We start from the raw sequence: 21,059 nt of genomic DNA on the forward strand, positions 1-21,059 counted from the left end.
ATTTAAAGTAATGGGGGAAGGGGTGCATTGGACTCTAGATTCTGACAGCTAACCAAAGACCACAGTGTTTCAGGAAGTCCACACAAGGATAGTTTTCCTCCAGTAGAAATGTATTCACTTAGTTAACAAGGGGACCCTTAGTTAACAAGGGTTTTGATGAGGGCTCAGCATTTACTCTGATGCCACTGCCTAGAGCAAATTCATTGAGTAACAAAGTACCGGCTCACAATGATATGACACACTGTCCCTGCTCATCCCCACTCCTTTCTGAAGAATTCAGTGACATTACCACACGTCTATTTCAGTCTCTCTTAGCTGTGCATCATCTGGTAACCAGATCATGACATTCCAGCATTTTATTTTAACTGGGAATGTAATGTTCCTATTCTTGTAACTGTAATGCTAATATAGCTCTCGAATTCTAAATTCAAACTAAATTTATCCCAATTGTTTTATAAACTATCCTGTTACTTAGCAAACTAAAATTGTCCGTAAACAAAATGGGATGCTGGTATACTATAAATACTCTGCATTTATTAGGAAAGGTACGGTCTTGATTATACTAGCTTCTCATTCAGATGAAATCTTTGTTCTCTCACCAAGGATCAGTCTAGTGTTCATTGTTAAATAAGTACCCATGTCCAAAAGAGTTAAACCTTATTAAATTGCCCACAAAAAAAAAGTTCTTTAAATAAACTTGACTTTTCACTGAGCCACTGACCTCTAGGCTTTCACCTTCTACTGAAATTCAAGCCTGCAGTGGCAGTATGGATCCCGGGAAGATATATTTGAGTAATGACTAGAAGGCCTGGGACCATCTTTTTTCCTCTCAGCATCATGCTGCATTTGCAAAACAGATGTTGGTACATGGAGTTAGGTGGTACTGCTCTGAAAGCAGCATTAACATAAATAAAATTCAAGGTTACAGAATTGTCATACTTCACAAGTGGATCCTGCTGATTTCCAGACAACCTGGAATGACTGTTCCCCTTGAACACTGGAACAAACATTCCAGCCAAAGTCAATAAGGCTATTAGGAAGCAACTTATAGCAACCTCAATGATCCGCTAGCTTCAAACTAAATAATATATTTCCTATCCAAGGTGGGGCTTTTCATTCTCTGTATACAGACTGTCACTGTTTCTATTACTTACACACAAATCCCCCTTGTGCTGATTTGGAAAAATACTTATGTAGTATGGACAAACTAATTATCCTATAATTTAGATTTAGAGAAGAATTTGTTTCCCTAAACCAACTTTTGTGAGAAGCTTCAGAAAGTCATCTACAAGTTTGCACTTTGGTCAGCATTGCTCTTAATTATCCTTTTGACCTGATACATCCTTCTTCCCTTTTTGGGAAAGAGTAGGAAAGAAATATTCAGGGGAAGGGTAGAAGAGAGTCATTTATAAATTAGGTAAAGCTTCCCTTATAAGCTGTTCTCAAATGACTCTTTGGTAAAATGCCAATGACTTTACCTGAACTAGAAGGTGGGATAAATAAATACCTCTACATGTGAAGTGCAGTATTTAACAAGCAGATCAGAATGTATCCGAACCAGGATACTCCCCTATATCAGAACTAGGAGGCAGGGACATAAACAGCCAGGACAGCAAGAGTGCCCCTTCAGAATATGTCAGGAGACAGAGGATACTGAAAAAGAAAGAGGAAAGAGGAAATTCTGGCATTTAAGAAAAAAAAAGTCACCTATTAGCTTTGACTCCTACCAGCCCCCAGAGACGATCAATTCTCCCAGTAAACTTTTTTCTCTTTCTCCAATAATCCTCCTTCTCTTTCTGACTTCATTCTCTTGGTGGAACCACTATTCACCCAATCAACCATTTTAAAAACGTTATTGTTTCCCTTTCCCTCATCCCCCATTCATTGATTAACTTTGTTCTTTGTGTATGTGTGTGTGCGCGCATGCATGTGTTTCCATTTGTGAATGATGTCACAGAAAAAATAGAGCTCCCAAACAGTACAAGTGTTGAAGTGGAAGTAACACCACCCAGTGAAGGCTCAGGACCTGTGCAAAATGGAAATCTTTCCCATGGCATTGAATCAACAGAAATACAGGTATGTCTTTCTCTTTCTACTTCTCTTATTCCTTTTCAGTTTGATGCCACATTATAGAATCAGAGAATTTTATTTCTTCTTATACTGTGTCAATGGTCATCCCACCTTTTATCCTACCTTCCCAATGTTGATATAAAATTAATGAATGCAAATTTAATTTTTTGTCCATCTTTTGTTGGTAAAAAAAAATTAATGAATGCAAATTTAATTTTTTGTCCACCTTTTGTTGGTGAAAAAAATTCATGAATGCAAATTTAATTTTTTGTTCACCTTTTGTTAGTGAAAATGTTGAACGAGGCCAAGCCTATACCCAATTGATGGGGTAAGGTCATTTGTTCTTTGTCCCCCCTCACCCTCTTTTCTATCCATGTTGGTTGAAATTAACTACCATGTTCTGGTCCCATTCTCCAATTAGGTTGGCAACTAATTGAAAAGTAGACATATTTAAAAAGGCTTACTAAAATAAAGATTGGAAGACTACATGGTACAGTCTCTAAGACTACATGGCCCAGGGGTTCAGATTCCAGCACCATGGACTTGTCACCAAACCTCTCTGGGACTTACTTTTCTGGTCTGGAACAATGGGCATGCTTGCAGTTAGGAGGAAAACACTTCAAAAAACTACAAAATGACATATAGTTTTAATAAAAGTATCATTATCATTATTTTGTACTATAATCCTTTTTACATCTGTGGCTTCTGTCTCAATGTACTAAGTTAAAACATTTCCTGGAGGCCAAAATTGTAGGGGAAAGGATACATCTTCACAACATTATGCTAGTGGTAATGTAGTACCTGATTTTCTTAACAGTGTACATATAAAATCCTCTTTCCAAACTGAAAGGACTCCAGAGAATGTTGTAAGTAGCACTGTTGTCTCCTCCACCATCATCTGCTTCTGGTCCTGAGTCCTGTTATAATCAACTCAAGATCTGAGTTGGCAGAATTATTTGTGCCCACATGGATAAGCAGTATGGGGTAGGAATCAGGGAACTCAAGATCTATTAGTAATGCCTCTGATTTAGACCTTCAGCAGGCAGCCCACCCCCTGGAACACTGTGATCTGGATGGCAGATGGCTCCCTTTGTCCCTATCAGGAAAGAGCCTACGACTAATGAAAGAGGTTAGTACTCTGCCCTTCCCTTTTCTGAGCTGAAATGCTTTAGGAAAATTTCCAATTCTTAACCCAAGTTTTTTCATCCATAAAATGAGGCGGTTGGACTACATGATCTCTGTTGCCCCTTCCATCTCTAAATCTATGACCCTAAGAATTTAAAGAAGCAGGGAAAAGAATCTATGTGTACCAGTCTGTGAACTGTCAACACAAGAAGCAAGATGTTGTTCAACCAAGAGCCCAAGTGCTGGGAGCCAGGAACCTGAGATTTTAATCTCAGCTCAGCTACTGACTAACTAGGGCAAAGTTATCTCATCTCTGGTGTTGCCTCTTCTTGAAAATGAGAGAGTTGTATTGATTGACTTCTAAGTTCCCTCCCATCTCTAACATTCTTTGATTTTATGAATAGTTCTGAAAGTAATTTCAAAAATGTAAAGTTCTCTGCAAATGTACAATAGTATTCCTAATGGTGCTATTTCCTTTGTTCTGCCAGTAAAAGTGTCATTCTGCCTTTTTCTGAAATCCCCACAATACCTAGAAAAATAACTTACACATGTGATGGGCTTTCATTGCTTAATTTATTTGAATATGGTCAGTTTCACTTGAAAATCAGGTGGACTTTGGGGGATCAATGAGTCAACGAGCATTTAAGCCCTAGGGAAATACAGAGAAAAGGAAAAACCCAATCCCTGCTCTCAGGAAGTTCACATTCTAATGGGGGGGAAGACAGGCAAACAACTATGTACCTACAAGATCTGGACACAGTGTAAGTGGAAAGTTATCTCAAAGGGAAGGAGAAAAGTGGACCAGGATGGACCTCTTTCAGAAAGTGAGATTTAAGTTGAGTCTTGAACTAAACCTGGGAAGCCTAGAGGCAGAGAGGAGGAGGGAGAATTCCAGGCAAGAGGGACAGCCAGTGAAAGGGCCCTGAATTGGGATAGGGAGTGTCCTATTTGAGCAAGAGATAAAGTACATACAATGGGAATAAAGTATAAAAAGAACACAGAGCTAGGAAAGGACCAGGTGGTTAAGAGCTTTAAAAATCGAATGGAAATTCAGATTAAGAGCCTTGAGACTAGAATCCTGAGACCATACAAAGCAAAGTTACATAAATAGTGTGTCATTTTTACTACTTTGGTTATATTATTTTTTTGCTAATAAAAGTTAGAGACTTGAGATATATCTTGGAGGTCGCATGCCTGGTCCATTCTATGTAATGGTAGTTATTCTCTACATGCAGGATGGACCATTTTTGATTTTTTTAAATTTTCACTTCCAAATTCTCTGTCTCCCTCTACTTCCTTCCACATCCATTGAGAAGGAAAGAAAAACAATATCTGTTTTATGTAAGAAGTCAGGTAATACATATTTTCACATTAGCCAAAATTTTTAAAAGGCAAGAAAAATAAATAAAATTAAAACCTATACTTCAATCTACACTCAGAGTTCATGAGTTCTCTCGCTGGAGGTGGATAGCATTTTTCATCATGAGTCCTTTGGAATTGTAGATTATTTTACTGATGAGATAGCTAAGTCTTTCACAGTTGATTATCATTGTAACATTGCTGTTCCTTTGTACCATGTTCTCCTGGTTCTTCTCACTTTACTTTGCATCAGCTCATACAAGTCTTCCCAGTTTTTCCTGAAACTATCCCCTTTATCATTTCTATAATAATAGTATTAATAATAATAATAATAATAATAGCATAATAGTATTCCATCACAATAATATACCATAACTTACTCAGTCATTCCCCAGTTGATGGACATCCTCTCAGTTTCCAATTCTTTATCATCACAAAAAAGAGCTGCTATAAATTGCCAGGCCTAGAGGCCTGAGGGCTACCCAAGTCTTACCTTACCTCTATCGGAGGTCTTCGGCTGGCCAAACCGGATACTTGTATGAGAGAAGAGACCTATCAGAGTCGAACAAGGGTTGAGCTTTATTCAGGGTTCTGGTTACAAGTGCAGGGGGAATTCTTCCTTAGGAGGGAGAGAGAAAGATCTCCCAAGGAGGCAAAGATCTTACAATAAGAGATTGGAAGTAGAAGTGTAAGTGGGGAGAGAGGGGGAGGGGAGAGAGGAAAGAGGAAATGCGGAGCCTTGTCCACACACGTGGCCGCTCCGCCCAAGAGAGATTTCAGGCTTTCCTGACCCTACTTAAGCTCTCCTGTCGCGTAGTTTACACGTCAATACCGAGCCTGTTAGGTAACAATAGGTGTGCCCAGATCCGGGACAGCCTCAAGAGCGGGGATGCTCCTCCCATCACGTATCTCACGGGAAGAGGCAGAAATACACGAGATAGCTCGGTCTCCTCCTCGATTCCCTGTTGTTATTATGGGGGGCCTCGTGAGAACTCTAAGATTTAGAAGTTCCCACCTTTACCCGCCCGAGACTGTCCACATGGAATTGAGCTTCCAATCCCAGCAATAAATATTTTTGTACATATAGATCATTTTCCCTTTTCTTCCATCTCTTTGGGATACAGACCTAGTAGAGGTATTGCTGGGTCAAAGGGTGTACACACTTTGATGACCCTTCAGGCATAGTTTCAAATTGTTGTCCAGAATGTTTGGACCAGCTCACAACTCCACCAACAATGCATTTAGTATGCCTATTTTTCCACATCCCCTCTAACCTTTGTCATTTTCCTTTTCGGTAATTAGCCAATCCGATAGGTGTAAGGTGGTGCCTCAGAGTTGTTTTAATTTGCATTATATGCCTATAGATAACTTTGATTTCTTCTTCTGAAAACTGCCTGTTCATATAGGATGAACTATTCTCTGTAGAATGCATCCTATATAGTTAATCTGGTGTTTTAAAAAAACACATTTATAATTGAAATAATTTAATACCAACACCTTATCTCCTAGAACTGTCTTCAGCACACATCTTAAATAGATAATAAAATCATTTTTTTTAATCCAGCCTGAGCCTAGTTTTGGGTGGGCCTTCTAGTTTTATGTCCTATGTGCTATAAAGCTTAGAAATCATCTGATTTTCAAATGACTCAGTGCTCATTAGCTCCTTCTAATTGCACTGCTGATGTAATCTTCTTGATTATAGCAGACAGAGCTGAGTTCAGCTTACACCTAGGAATAAACCAACTTTACCAAATAGGCTTTGCCATCTTGATGATTCAGGCAGAGAAATCTCAAAGAACTGTTCTCTTTCACCCGGAACTCGCCATGTTCTTGCATTATAAAATGACTGCTCTAGTCAGCTGCCAGGCTAGTCCGTATGCATTCATGTATATAAAATGATCCTGCAGAAGAACCTACCTAACACTGAATTCACAGAACATCACTTCCTGCGCCTTTGTGGTATGATGAAAACATTTAAATATGCATGGACTTAAGGGGGAGGGGATTGGAGGCAGAGAGGAGACTCAGGGAAGCAAAATCTTCAAACTCTTTGAAATATGAAAAACATCTAGCTTTTGAAAAATCCTATTCTACTCCTTCAGGCGAGGTCTTCCTTTAGAGTTACTGATGTGTGGATATTTTGGGTATGTTGTTTCATTTTGCCTTTGGGATTCCTCTTTAACCCTTTCTTCTGTAAACTGTTGCCTACACATATCTCCCAGCATCCATCTGGGGTCCGCCATGGGAGAACAGAGGTTACAGAAGCCAATCACATTTCTAGGAAACAAAAAAAAGTTTGTCTAGATGAGTTATCGAATTTGAGAGTTGGAAGGCACTTTAGAGGTGATCTAGCCTGGCCTCTTTGATGGCTTTTTCCTTCTTTTCTCTATTTTAACATCACATATTGCCTTTCCAGTGTTCAGCACTTCTGGTTCTCCTTTGGGAGTTTATTTCCTCATTTATTCCCTTCTAGCATTAGACTTTCTAAATGAAGTACATTTTCTAAACTCTCTCTTCATGAAGAAAAGAGCCTCCCAGCAGCTGGGATTCTTCCTGTAGGTGACCCTCAGTTTTATGAAGATGGACTGTATTCCTTGCATTTTTAGCTGCTTTGAACATTGTGACTAAATGAAAGACAAGGAGCCAGCTCTCTAGGGAGTGAAAGATTTGAAAAACTATCATGCACACAACAAGACAATCCAAGAAAGGGCAAAAATAAAGGGCATAAAAGTCATTCCCCTACTGTTAGATTTGAGTCTCTGAGAAAGATGGCGTTATTTATAAAGGAAAGCACTCAAAATAGGCTATGAGAGAAAGAGATGCTCAAGTGAGTTTTCCTATTAATATTGGTACAAAGTCTTAAATTGATATTCTTTCTTTCTTTTCTTCTGGATTTATCCATGAAAAGTTTGTATGTCCCAAATCTGGGACACAAAAAAGTTTCCTGACCTCCTCCTTCCCTGCCCTCCACCCCACCCACCAAACCCCCCAGCCATTCAAAGAGAAGATTTTCTTCTGTAATTGACTAAGATGGAATAGCCCTATTCATGTTGCTGAAAACATACAAAATGGCTAAGATTTTCTTACTCTCTTCTGTTAAATTGGTTATCTGATCGTTTAGGCTGTCAGTACTTGAAGAATTTAATCTTGAACCATCAGCCTCACTGAATTTAGTCAGCTTATTGGCACCATTTGCCTTTGACCCTTCACTTATCACTGAATTCCAATAAGTAGGGAAGGTAGGACATGACACAAAATCTTCTGATTTCATGTCTATTGTTTCATTTTGCTTTCCACTATTTTAACATCTTAGCTTAAGTAAATCCCAAAGTACATAGTGTAGCTATTGCCTGTTTTCTGTTCCACAAATCACATTTAGCTTTGATATCATGTTAAAATTATGATTTTTTTATCTTTGGAGAAAATTATGTATGAACTAGAATTATATATACATATGTATCTATACCCATATGTGTGTGTATATATATATATATATACACACATGTATACGTACATTTGTGGATGTGGCATTGTCATTTGTTGGTACCTCATATAATGGTTCAGGTTACTTTGAAATTTTTCTATAACTAAAAAGGTGGTTCTGATGTGATGACTGTTAATGTATGGCAACCCAATCCTTCAATAACATCTGTGAGATTTTAAAAATTCAGAGGAGGGCCTTCAGTGTTTTTGGCACATCCTCCTTGGAGAAATTATGAAAATACATGAACAAGAGTCACAGAGGATGGAAAGCAGTGAAATAATTATGGTCTACTTTGCTGTAGGAAATACCTACACTAAGGAGATGGTGAATATCTGAGTACCACTACCTAGATACAACGTGGACCTAGTCCCTTTCTCTTTCTAGGTGTTTCCCTCTGTCTTTGTCTCTCTCTTCCTTCTCTCTCTCATCCTTTTCTTCTCTCCCTTTCTCTCTGTGATCCAAGCTGCACCCCTGCTGAAAGGTTGGCAGATGTGGCAGCCATTTCTACAACTTACTCTGTCAGAGTCCTAGTAGTAACACGGGGGCAAAGAATAAACTCCTACTATTGTATGTAACATCCTGAAATTCCATCTGTGTGTTTCTTAACAAATCATTAATTTCATTGAAATGAATTTCATTAACTTATTCAGAAACATTGGTTAAATAGATGATAAAGCAATAAGATATCCATAAACCAGGGTCACATTATTCCACTGGTGCATGCAACGTCCATAGGGAGAATGAGTATAAATTTACAGAAACTTTTGGTTCTCTAATACATTCAGAGTCAGTCAAAAATCAATCAACATGCATTTATAAAGCATTGATTACTTTACAGGTACCGTGTAAGCTCTGTGGCTGCAAAGAAAGACAAAAAATTTAGTCTCTCCTTTCAAGTCTAATGGGGAAACAACATGTAAACAATTACCTATAAACAAAATATACACACGATAAATCCATTAAAGGGCATCAGGAAAAGCTTTTTGTAGAAAGTGGGATTTTAACTGTGACTTGAAGGAAGCCAGGAAAATCAGGAGATGAAACGTTGAGAGACAATTCCAGGTATAGGAAATAGACTGTGAAAATGTCCAGAGTTGAGATATAGATATAAATCTGTCCCATAGTTATCAAATAGTTTTGGAGAGCAGAGTTCCCTTGTTATTAACTTTGCTTTCCTTATATCGGTCGTATGCAAATACGATTCTGGGAAATAGGACATTTTGGACATTGTTAACCTGGAAGTTTCCGAATAACCCAGAGCTTAAAAAATGATTGTTGACTTTTTGACTTGATTGAATAAGAGCCTTTTTCTATGGACTGGTTTTGTCAGTATTTCTCTCAAACAATCTTTGTTTCTGACCCTTTCCATTAGCAAAATTGTCCACATTCAGGCATGTTGCCTTCTGAACCTTAGCTCCCTTCAAGACTCAATTCAAATAGCCCTTTCCCCATTCATAAAGATGTTAGTCGTCCCCACTCCTTCATCCATCACTGTGTCATCTAGGAATAACTATATAACTAGTCATCTGGGAATATGTCATGTCCTCCTAGTAAAATACAAGTTCCTTGAGTGGATTTTTTCTTCCTAACCCCAGTGCCTGGCACATTGTAGGGGTTTAATATGTGCTTGCTGATTGATTGATGGATTGACTTTCCTTAGTCCCTATACCCGTTTGACCTTCCAAGTTCAGAGCTGTGTTTCATTCTATCCCTCACTGCCTTTATATAGTTTCCACTATAACCAGATGGCTAATTCTGATTTCTCTTTTCTCATTTTCTTTTGCCTTATGTCTATACATACTCCAGACCACAAGCATACATTTTCTAGGGTATATTTACAAGGGAAAAGAGAATGTACATGTTCAAAAGTAGCATACCAGGATAAAGCAATTTGAAATTCACATAAAATAAAAATACCTAGTCTTTCAAATTGTTAATAAACTTGCTTAGCTACTTTGGCTAGCTATAGTTCCCCAGACCTAGACCTAGAGACCACCAGCTGACAAATAGAATGATGTACCTGGAGTCAGGAAGACCTAAGTTCAAATCTAGCCTCAGATACTGCCCAGTGGAATTGCAGGATATAATCTTCCTGGGAAAAAGATAAAGGAGAAAATGGCACGCGTGTGTGTGTGTGTATGTGTGTTTGTGTATCTACCCCAAGTTGGTAATCTGAAAGTAGGAAGAAGGGTTGTGTTCATCCTTCATTGCCAAAAAAGACCATGCCATCAGGGAATCACGTATCCAATGTATGAAAAGAATATGTTAACAATCTATCAAACATTCATTCTACTGAACCATGTGGTTCATATCATGGAATGCTTCCCAACATGTACCGTTATCATGCTTATTTAAGAAAAGAACTGCTTTACTCTCAGAGGGGGGAAAAAGCAATCATGAAACTCTTTTACATATTATTACCACCAAAGTTTACTCCAGTGATTTATAATAACATATAACATACTGTAACATTCATGAAGGCAATAGACAGCAGAGTACAACCGTTGGCAAGTCTTATCATACAGTAATGGACGGCATGCCTCTCTATGCAGAATGAGCCTCAGAGAAATTCAATCACCAGGTTTCCTGTAGAGTGAGGAATATTTCAACCCCACCAGCTGTCAAAGACCATTTGCTAATTTGCATTGGTTTGGTTATGGTTATGTCTCAATTTGGGGTTTTCTTGGTAAAGATACTGAAGTGGTTTGCCATTTTCTTCCCCACATCATTTTACAGGTGGGAAAACTGAGGCGAATAAGGTTAAGTGACTTGCCCAGGGTCATATAGCTAGTATGTGTCTAAGGCTAGATTTGAACTCAGGAAAATGAGTCTTTCTGACTCCAGATCTGGGGCTGTATCCACTGGGCCACCTAGCTGTATGGATAGACTTCATTTCTAGACTCCAGGCATTTTCACTGTCTTTTCCCCTTGCCTAGAATACTACTGCCCCTCCTTATCTCCACCTCCTGGTTCTTCTGGCTTCCTTCCAGTAAAAATCCCATCTTTTAGGACAGGGTTTGGGAACCTAGGGCCTTGAGGCCATATATAGCCTTCTAGATCTTTCAGTATGGCCTTTTGACTGATTTGTTTTGTAAAATCTGGATTAGGTCAAAAGGCTGCATTTAAGGCCACGTGTGGCTTCAAGGCCACAGTTTCCCCATCTCTGTTCTAGGAGAAGCCTTTCCTGATCCCTCTTAATTCTAGTATCTCCCATCTACTGATTTTCTCCAACTTATCTTGTACATCTTTTTTGTACATGGTTGTTTGTTGTCTCTGTAAGCTCTTGGAGAACAGGGAGAAAGGCTCTTGCCTTTCTTTGTATCCCCAGAACTTAACCCAGTACCTGGCACATGGTAGCTGCTTAATAAAGGCTTAGTGACTAACTGGCAGAGGGAGAACCCACCTGGAGGAAATCGTAGAAGCTTGAAGTAATATGCTCATGTGAAGTTTAAATAGAGCAAGATTCAGGTTTCATCTTTAAAGGTCAAATTCAAGGGTATTCTCTGGAGAGCCTCTATTTATCACTCGCCTAAAATGCATTTCAAGGGCTGCTTTTTAATACAAAGAAAAGAATCCATTATCAACTAGAATAAAATGACAAATGTTAATAACATTAGTCATTTTATTCCAACTGGTAACAAAATTATAGGGAAAATTTATGGAATTCTTTTAAAACATCCTACAATTGCTTTTATGTTCATAGACCCTTTATGATTTGCATCAGCAATTGATTTGTAAATTGTGCCAAACCCAATATACAATTGCATTAGGAGAAAGAATATAACTTGTCTTTAGATTACATCTTGGCAATTGTTCAGGCAACCTTCAAAGGGAATGCAAAAGCGATCACATTTCACCAGAATGTCTCTGTGCATTTTTATAAAATAATATCTCACTTTTTTACAGTCAAAAAGCCTCATCACAAAACATTTTAAAACCTTGTTTTTATTTTAGTTTTTTCCAAAAATCTGTGATTTCATCATTATAAGAAATTCCCTCTGCCATTGCAACTTAGTGACTGTTTTGCAACTCACAGTCCTAAAAAGTCACCCTTGGGTCTCAAAATGTTAAGTGAGTTGTCCAGGGTCACACAGTCAAGTATGTCAGAGACTGAGTTGAACCTAGGGACTCCTAGCTCTGGGACCAGCTTGAGATCCATTAAAATTCATGGCTTTATAAGAAAATACTAGCTCTTTCTTCAACCTCAGTTTGAACTCTTCTAGTGTAACAGGTTGGGGAAGCTAGGTGGTGCAGTGGATAGAGCACCAGTGCAGGAGTCAGGAGGACTTGAGTTCAAATCTCACCTCAGACACTTGACACTCACCAGCTGTGTGACCTTGGGCAAGTCACTGAACCCCAATTGCCTCATCCTGGGTCATCTCCAGTCATCGTGATAAATATCTGGTCACTGGATTCAGATGGCTCTGGAGGAGAAGTGAGGCTGGTGACCTGCACAGCCCTCCCTCACTCAAAACACAGTCAAGTGCAAGTCATGTCATCATTTCTCTGATGGCATGGTCTTCTTCGGCAACGAAGGATGAACACACACATGTAGTGCAGCAGATCCACAAAGAAGTACAAAAAAAATTCAGGCCATGTTTCTCTCCAAGTTTTGTTCCTCTTTCATTGGAAAAGGTAAAGAATAAGAAAGTGAAAGAGAAGAGAGTAGAGGGAAGAGGTTTGGAAAAGAAATAAAGTATTCAAAGGAAATAGGAAGATATGCAAACTAATAAGCAAAGAAAAAGAGAGTAAGCAGGTATTTTTAAAAGCTGAAAAAAAAAACTAAAGCATAACTTGGAAGGATGAGGATGAGGTAATTCTGTTTTATAGACAATGAAATGGTCATTTTTCACAGAATGTCAGTATCCAATAAACATTAAGTGCCTACTATGGGTCAGGCCCTATGATGAGAATAGGGGATACAAAAAAGGCAAAAATGGTCCCTTATCCTCAAAAAGCTCATAACCTAATGGAAGAGACAACAATCAAACAAATATGTACAAAACAGGATAAATAGGAAATAAGAGAAAGAAGACAACAGAAGTCTGATGGGTTGGGAAAGGATCCCTTATAGAAGATGGAATTTTAGTTGGGACTTAAATGAGGCCCCTGAAGCTATTAGGTAGAAATGATGAGGGAGGGCATTTCTGGCATGAGAGACAGAAAAACATGCTGGTGGAAGAGGCCAGTGTCACTGGATGGAAAAGAACATGGTGGAGGGTAAGGTGTAAGAAGACCAGAAACGTAGGAGGGTGGTTTGGTTATGAAGGGCTGTGAATGCCAAACAGAGCATTTTGTATTTGATCCTGGCAATAGGGAGCCACTGGAGTTTATTGAGTAGGGGTCAGACTTGTGTTTTAGGAAAATCATTTTAGTGGCTGAATGAAGGAAGGATAGGAATGGGGAGAGAGACTTGAGAAAGGCAGATCAACCAGCAGGCTATTGCAATAATCTAGAGCAAGGTGATGAGGACTTTCTATGCCAGGATGGTGAAAGTGTTGGAGAGATGTTGTGAAGGTGAAATCTGTAGTCTTTGACAACAGATTGATATGAGGAGGGAGAGTAGGAGATGTAGTAAGGAGTCCAGAATGACTCCTACATTGTCAGTCTGAGGTACTTGGAGAATGATGTTGCCCTCTATAGTAATAAGGAAGGTAGGAGGTGATGGGAGGGTTTAGGAGGGTTTAGGAGGGAAAATAACGAGTTCAGTTTTGGACATGTGTAGCTTAAGATGTCTATTAGACATCCAGTTCGAGATGGCAATTAGAGATGTGAGATTTGAAGAGAGGTTGGGTTGAGATAGGTAGATCTGAGAAGGTATCAGATGGTTCATTTGAAAGCAAAAAGATTCTTTTTTTAATCCCATGAGCACTTTTAAATTTTGCCAGGTGTTGCAGGGAAAATGGATCAAGAATACAAGATTGAAAAAAAAATCAGAAATGAGAGAAAACTCAGAACTGTTTGTCTAAGGGGAGTAAAAAAATTAACCTTCCAAAACTTGAAGTTAGACTTGGAACTTAGTGTTCCAAAGATCTATAAAAGAATTCCTACAAATCAAAGGGTCATTAAATGTCACCCTTAACAGGGAGCTTGGAAGTCCTCTCCAGAGCTTCTTAACTGAGAGTCTATGGAGTTTTCAAAAATATTTTGTTCAGTTTATTTAATTAGTTTACTTTGTAATGCTAGGCATTTTATTCCTTTAAAAATATCATTCTGAGGTGTCCACAGACCTTACTAAACTATCAAAGAGGTCTATGAGACAAAAAAAGTTAAGAACTGCTGTTTTACAAATTGTGATATGTGAATGTAGTGAAATATTGTGAACTATAAGAAATGGTGAACAGTAATAAAAGCCTGGAAAGACTTAAATAAACTGATGCAAAGTGAAGTGAGCAGAACCAGAAGAATATTGTACACAGTAACAGCAACATTGTAATGATGATCAATTGTGAGTGACTTAGCTATTCTCAACAATACGCTGATCCAAAATGCTATCCACCTCCAAAGAAAGAATTGATGGAGTCTGAATGCTGATCCAAGCATACAATTTTTCACTTTCTGTATTCTTTTCATGTTATCTTTTCCTTTGGATCTGTGCCTTCTTTCACAATATGACTAATATGGTAATGTGTTTTACTTTATTGAACATGTAAAACTTATACCAAATTGCTTACTGTCTCAGAGAAAAGGGAGAGGAGGGAAGGAAGGAGGAAATTTGGAACTCAAAGTTTCTATTTAAATGAAAATTAAAATTTGTCTTTACATGTCGTTGGAGAAAAAATAAAATAATCTTTATTAAATTTTTTTTTTAATCCCATTATTGTACAGATGAAACCCAGAGGAGAGCAAATGCAGAGCCAGTATAGAATCTAAAGAATTTTTACCAGTGTGGTGTAAGAGAAAGAGAGTTAGTCTAATCAAGAAGACCTACATTCAAAATCTGTTTCTAATTCAAACCTACCATCTTAAGATTTTGAACAAATCGCTTAAACTCTCAGTCACACACACACACACACACACACACACACACACAGTGACCCCACCCCCCAGGCAGCTTTCTGATATTATATGTTGCAGAATTTATATGTTGCTGGTCATTGGGAGAAGTCGTCTCCTAGAACAAAGAAATCACAGGCCTGGGGAGAGAAAGCAGAAAACTGAACACTTTCCTGATCCCTGAGGCTTGACCCAGTAACTCTTTGAAAAGAAAAGAAAGTAGGAATCAGTAAAATGAAAATATCTTACCTTTAGCCATAGGAATGTCAAGCAGTATATTTAACTAAATAGATCATTATCAAGAAAGGCCCAGCTGTGTAGTTTATGGTAGAGCTGGCGTGGAATACCTCTGACAGACCAACTGAGTGACCATGGGCAAGTCTCTTACCCTCCTAGTGCCCCAGGTATACAATTCCTGCAAAATTCCCAAGTGTTTCTGGAACCAGATTAAAATATAATTGGGAAATGTTTAACAAAATTAATAAAAATACACAGCACCTTAGACTATGTTAATTTGTGGTTTTCTAAGTCAATGTGTGGTCAGTAGGGTTCTGTTTCTATTTGAACTAAACCCTACCACCTAGGCAACTCCAAGGCTCAATTGCAAAGAATTCCCTGACCTGGTAATTCCCTTTGTCAATGAAATCACAGATCTCGATCCTATCCTTAGCAAACATCTTCATTGTCATCTCATTTTGCTTTAAACTCACAAAGGTAGGGAATCTGTAGCCTCCCACCCCCACCCCCACCCCCACCCCCTGCCAGTTTAAACTAATTCAGTCAATTCAGCCATAGAAAACTATAGTTGTGAAACATGACTTATGCTGTCATAATGCTGGTTGGCTGGATAATTTTGCTCAACTTTTTTTTTTTATCTCTTGTTACAAAGGATGGCTTAATAAGTAGGAACGGAGGATTTACTAGGAAATTAAAAAGTGATATAAAATCAGGAGATTAATCAAAACTTAAAAAATATAAAAAATAAAACTAATAGCACGTACCTTCTTGACCAGTTCCAAGAATCCAAGTTTAAGGATCAAAATGAAACTTGTAATCCCTTGAGACAGGATTTGAACTGAAGTCTTTTGAGTCTGCAAGAACATTGGCCATAAACTTTCCCAGGGTTCCTTTCCTATGCCCCAATGTCCAATGCAATATAGTGGCCATTCATTCTTGAACTTCTAGAGTTTCGAAGCCTTTAATTTCTTCAGCACAACAAAACATTTCTTTGGGCTTAGAAGGGAAGAGAGATCAGAAAAAAAAAAGATCGGCAAATATAGTTCTATTAGACAAACTGGTCACATATGTCCTATTTTCACATTTTAAGTTTGTAAAATGCCAATCGTCCTGATGGAATGTTAAAGGGAAACACCTGCCTGCCATTTGTCAGAAATTTGTTCTTCATTTTAAAGCCTTATACTACACTAAGACCTGAGTCTTTAATAGAGTCTCTATTTTTCTTACTTTGTTCATTTTGTATCAAACACAGTATCATAGGACTCACAACATTTTGTACTACTTTTCTCCTTATTTTTTCATTTCTTGTTACAAAAAAGGGTTCAATAGGTAGGGAAGGAAGAGGGATTTCGGAAATTAAAATGATGTAAAAATAGAAGATATTAGTAAAAATTAAACTAAAAATATAAATGCCTTCCAGGAAACTTTGTATTTGACAGGAATTATACCTAAAACCTATCTTCTAGTTTAATGTTTCTCTCACTGTTCAGTTTCTCCCCCAAAACATATCACCTCATAAGCAATCTGATGAATTTTTATCTTGTTTACAAAAATCTTCACTCAAATTTTGGAGAAGAAGAAACAGATCCTTTATATTCACTTTTCTTTCACGTTTTGTGAAAAATCTCTCTCATCCTGACTCTTCATTTCTCTCTTTGCTCTCCCCCAAACCTCCCAAGCAAGCACACTGCCTCTAGAATCCAAGGACCTGGGTTTACATCTCCTCTCTGGTGATGACTATAAATACGTGTCCTTGGGAGAATAATTTAAACTCCTTGGATCTCTCTCTTCGTCTGTAAATGGGAGGAGAGCAGAAGGAATAGGTTAGATTGCCTCTGAGGGCCCTCAGCTTTAAGTCTATGATCCTGTTATCTATAGCTGCTCTGTATCTTATCATTTTTGTCCCTCTTATTCTATATTATCATTTTTCACTTCTCCTGAATGTTCTAGCAGAAGGAGCTTTCTTTTTTCTGAAAGAGACATCGTGATAAAAATGGAAAGAACATGGGACTTTGGTGTTGACTTTTGTGTAACCTTGGGAAAGTCCCTTAATCTCTCTGAGACTCAGACTTCACTATAAAATGGTTATATTATTACCTGCTTCACAGATTTCTTTTCAGAACTAGATATATGTATAAGTACCTGGGAGAAAAAAAGAGTAACTAATGATAATATTCTAATAATATTGACGCAGATCACATTTTGGGAAAATTCAGATACCAAGGCAGAAATTGATTATGTATGTTGTAGATGAGTCTATGAGAAATCATTAGATTGGCTTCATTTTCAAGATCCTAGCTCCTGTTCCTTCCAGTAGCCTCAGTCGGACATGTGTACGTTCACAGACACACACTCGTCACTAGTTCTCAAGGAGACTTAGTTGAAAAAGTGAAGTTGTTCATCTATAGCAAGGATGATGTGTTTTAAATGTTTCAGCAGGGAGTGGGAGTAACCATCCTTTGTTTGAAGATGATGACTTATTGAGTATATTCTTGCTTTGATTGTCTTGGGAAAAAATTTGCACTGGTTTAAAACTTTTATTCTTGAATGTTGAAAATATTTGTCTGAAAATACTTGTCTCTTTTTTTTTTTTTCAATTTTTCCTAGACATAGCATAGCAGAAGTTTCATTGTTGTAACGGACTAGCTCAAACTTCTGTAAATGGGCACTTAACTGATCACAGAATCCCAAGCCTTGATTTTAGTCATTAAGGTTAACCTATGGGCAACCCTCCTCATGTCTATACTATGCCAAAAAGATTTAGATGGCCCCGTGGCAGATTTCTAGGAGGATGTGGGCAAGAGGTGCCCCAGATGGGCAGATTTGGATTGGTTTCATACAAGCTTCACTGTTGAAAGAAGCATCTGCATTGCTTAGATCAGAGATTCATGGAAGTATTGAGGAAGAATAATTAGTTGCCACCTCCTCTTCAACCAAACTGTTCAGAAGTTCTCCATTCATCCGGGGGCAGAGATGCAATGAGTAACTAAGTGCTAACAGTCTTGGTTTTCAACATATTTTCCAGCTTTGCGTGTTCAGTGAAATTTTATTAACACCTATTCTTCACTTCTCAACTACCTACCCACGCCTTCCTCATTTCTGTCCCAGGACTCCTTGTCATTGATGGAAGTGATAGAAAAGGGCAGAAAGAGGTGATTCCTACCAGCTGGCAATTTTTTTAGGGAAAAAAGTCCCAAAGCTGATTGTTATAAAAACAATATTAATCAGGGCACTGAAAATTTCATTTTGTGGAGTTCTTTACAATTTTCTCAGTACTTATTTCTCTCAGTCCTCACAAAAATCCTATGATATAAATAGAATGAGTGACATTTTACAGATTTTAGAGTTCAGTAATTCACCAAGGTCACACACTGCCCAAGGTGTCATAACTAGGATCTAAACCCATATCTTCTCATTCTGAGTCCATTTTTCCCTCCCCTCTGGTTTCCCTGATTGCCTAAGTTGCTGAGAGATTCAGCACTGAAATCAGGGTCCAGCTGTAGTAATTCATTCATTTCTAGTTCCTGGCACATCTATTTTTCTGTCCTCCTGTAACTGGGTTTTTGTTTGTTTGTTTGTTTTGTACTATTCCAAAATTTTATGGAAGCAGAATATATTTTGTGATGAAGGAATGAAGAAGGCATCGGGGTAAATCTTACAGGACTAGATTTTTTAAGACAAATGAGTCATCCAAATCATTCCCTCTAAAACCCTTCTAAATTCAGAGAAATGGTACATAATCTTGTGAGGCTCGGATCTATAATTTTCATTTCTCTAAGAAATCATCCATAGCTTACAGTCTTAGAGAATCCCTGGGCCATGGAAAGATTTAGTGACTGGCTCACAGTCAAACAGATAGTGTGTTTCAGAGATAGAACTTAAAACCCAGGGCTTCCCAATTCCAAAGCTGGCTTTCTAGGCACTAAGCCATGGAAAAAACCAGCTATCATGTACTGCCTGAATCTCTTCTTCTCCAGGCTAATCATTCCTAGTTCCTTCAGCCAAACCTCGTATATGTCATGGAATCAGAACCCTTCACAATCCAGGTTTCCTTTCTCTAGATACTCTCCAAGTTAGCTATGTTTTTCCTAAACTTGCTCCCAGATTGAATATTCCCAAGGTGGTCTTGCCAGCGCAAAGCACAGAGGGATTCTCACCCCCTTATTCCTGGAACCCATGCCTCAATTAAAGCAGGTCAAGATCACCATTAACTTATTGGGTTATGACATCATACTGATAGCTCATTCTAAGCTTACATTCATACTAAAAAGCTCCTAGATCATTTTCTAGCTATGCCTCCCCCATGTTGCACTTATGAAGATGATTTTTTAAACTGAAGCATAAGAGAGAATATATTTTCCATGTGACAGCTTTTCAAGTACTTGAAGACAGATCTAGTGCCCTTCCTAAGTAATCTCTCTTCCCCGCTTAACATTCCCAGTTCCTTCAAATGATCCTCTGAGTTGAGTTGAACATTTTATTTCTAATTTGTCTTAATACAGACTTAGAAAAGTGCAGAATATCCGTAATCAAATACAAGAAAAACATGGAGCTTACAATGAGACATAAAGTAAACTAGTATTATTGAGGGCAAATACAAAATGCAGGGTAGTCAGGGAAGGTGGTGGAAACCAGTCAGGTGTATTGGACCACAGGAGGAACTGGGCACCCCCTGGGGCTCCAGAGACAATGGAGCCTCTCATCAAGCCAATGAAGTCTGGTAGGTTTTCATAGGGTTCATATCTGGGGCTAGCCGGACCGGGCTTTGGAGAAAGGGGATGAGGGACCTAGACCTGAAGACTAGGATGCTGATTGATGCTGGTAAAGAGCAGAGAAGACTGCTCAGAAACTGAGAAGAAAGAGAGCTGATATTCAGACTCCCTACTGGTGAGAAATGGGGCTTTGGGCTAGTCTCACTCCGCTTCCTTGACAGGTGTTAAGCTTCCACTAGGTTTCTTTATTTAATGGATCGGGATCTGCCTTACCTAACATCTCCCAGGTGTGTTGGGAGGATCAAATGAGATAATGATTATAAAACACTTAGCACAGTGCCTCATACATAATAAGCACGATATAAATGTTGGTTATTATTATTATTCCTTACAAGGCTTCTCTCTGATCTTCCATTCTCTCCCATATGCAATAAGAATATCATATTTAATATGTTCATTGTATTGCCATAAGAATGAAATGATTAGGAGGAGTTGACGGAAGTGTGGATAGATTAGTTAGAAGACCATAGGATCATATACTTACAACTAGAAGGGACCTTAGGGACCAACCAAGTCCAACATACTCATTTTACAGGTAAGGAAACTGAGATGGAGACAGATACAGTGACTTGCCCAGGGTCACACAGACAGAAAATGTCTGAGATGGGATTTGAATTCAGTTCTTGACTCTAAATCCATCACTATCCACTATACCACCTTAGAGGAGTAAATCAGGAAACAAAGAGAATACTGGCTACTTAGGATCATGAAATAATAGATCTATCTCTCTAAGGAACCTCAAAAGTCATTTAGCTTAGCCCCTTCTTTTTCCAGATGAGGAAACAGACACAGGAAGGTAAAGAGATTTTCCCCTCATCTTCATTGTCAAAGCAATAACAGGTACTTGAATTCTTGTTTAAGCCAAGTTTGAGGTGTATTGGAGAAACTGGAGAAATTTCTGAGGTCACTATGTACAGAGCAGATATATTCACCTTCATGGAAGAAAATGGATATTCCTGATCACATGCTTAGCTCCTTATCTTTGCAAAACACAAATTAATTCATGCATTTTGTAA

At 38.3% G+C, this 21,059-nt stretch overlaps 1 protein-coding gene across 4 annotated transcripts in view; it reads left to right on the forward strand.

The window, feature by feature from the left end:
• SLC24A2 (solute carrier family 24 member 2) overlaps window positions 1-21,059 on the forward strand; it is a 318,354-nt gene that overhangs the window by 235,502 nt on the left and 61,793 nt on the right. For all 4 annotated transcript variants that reach the window (XM_072596682.1, XM_072596681.1, XM_072596684.1 and 1 more), the window contains one exon: window positions 1,958-2,076. In XM_072596682.1, the coding sequence (XP_072452783.1) occupies window positions 1,958-2,076 (119 nt within the window). The remainder of the gene's footprint in view (window positions 1-1,957; window positions 2,077-21,059) is intronic.

This window comes from Notamacropus eugenii, chromosome 3 (genome assembly GCF_028372415.1).
Source record: "Notamacropus eugenii isolate mMacEug1 chromosome 3, mMacEug1.pri_v2, whole genome shotgun sequence".
Lineage (NCBI taxonomy): Eukaryota > Metazoa > Chordata > Mammalia > Diprotodontia > Macropodidae > Notamacropus > Notamacropus eugenii.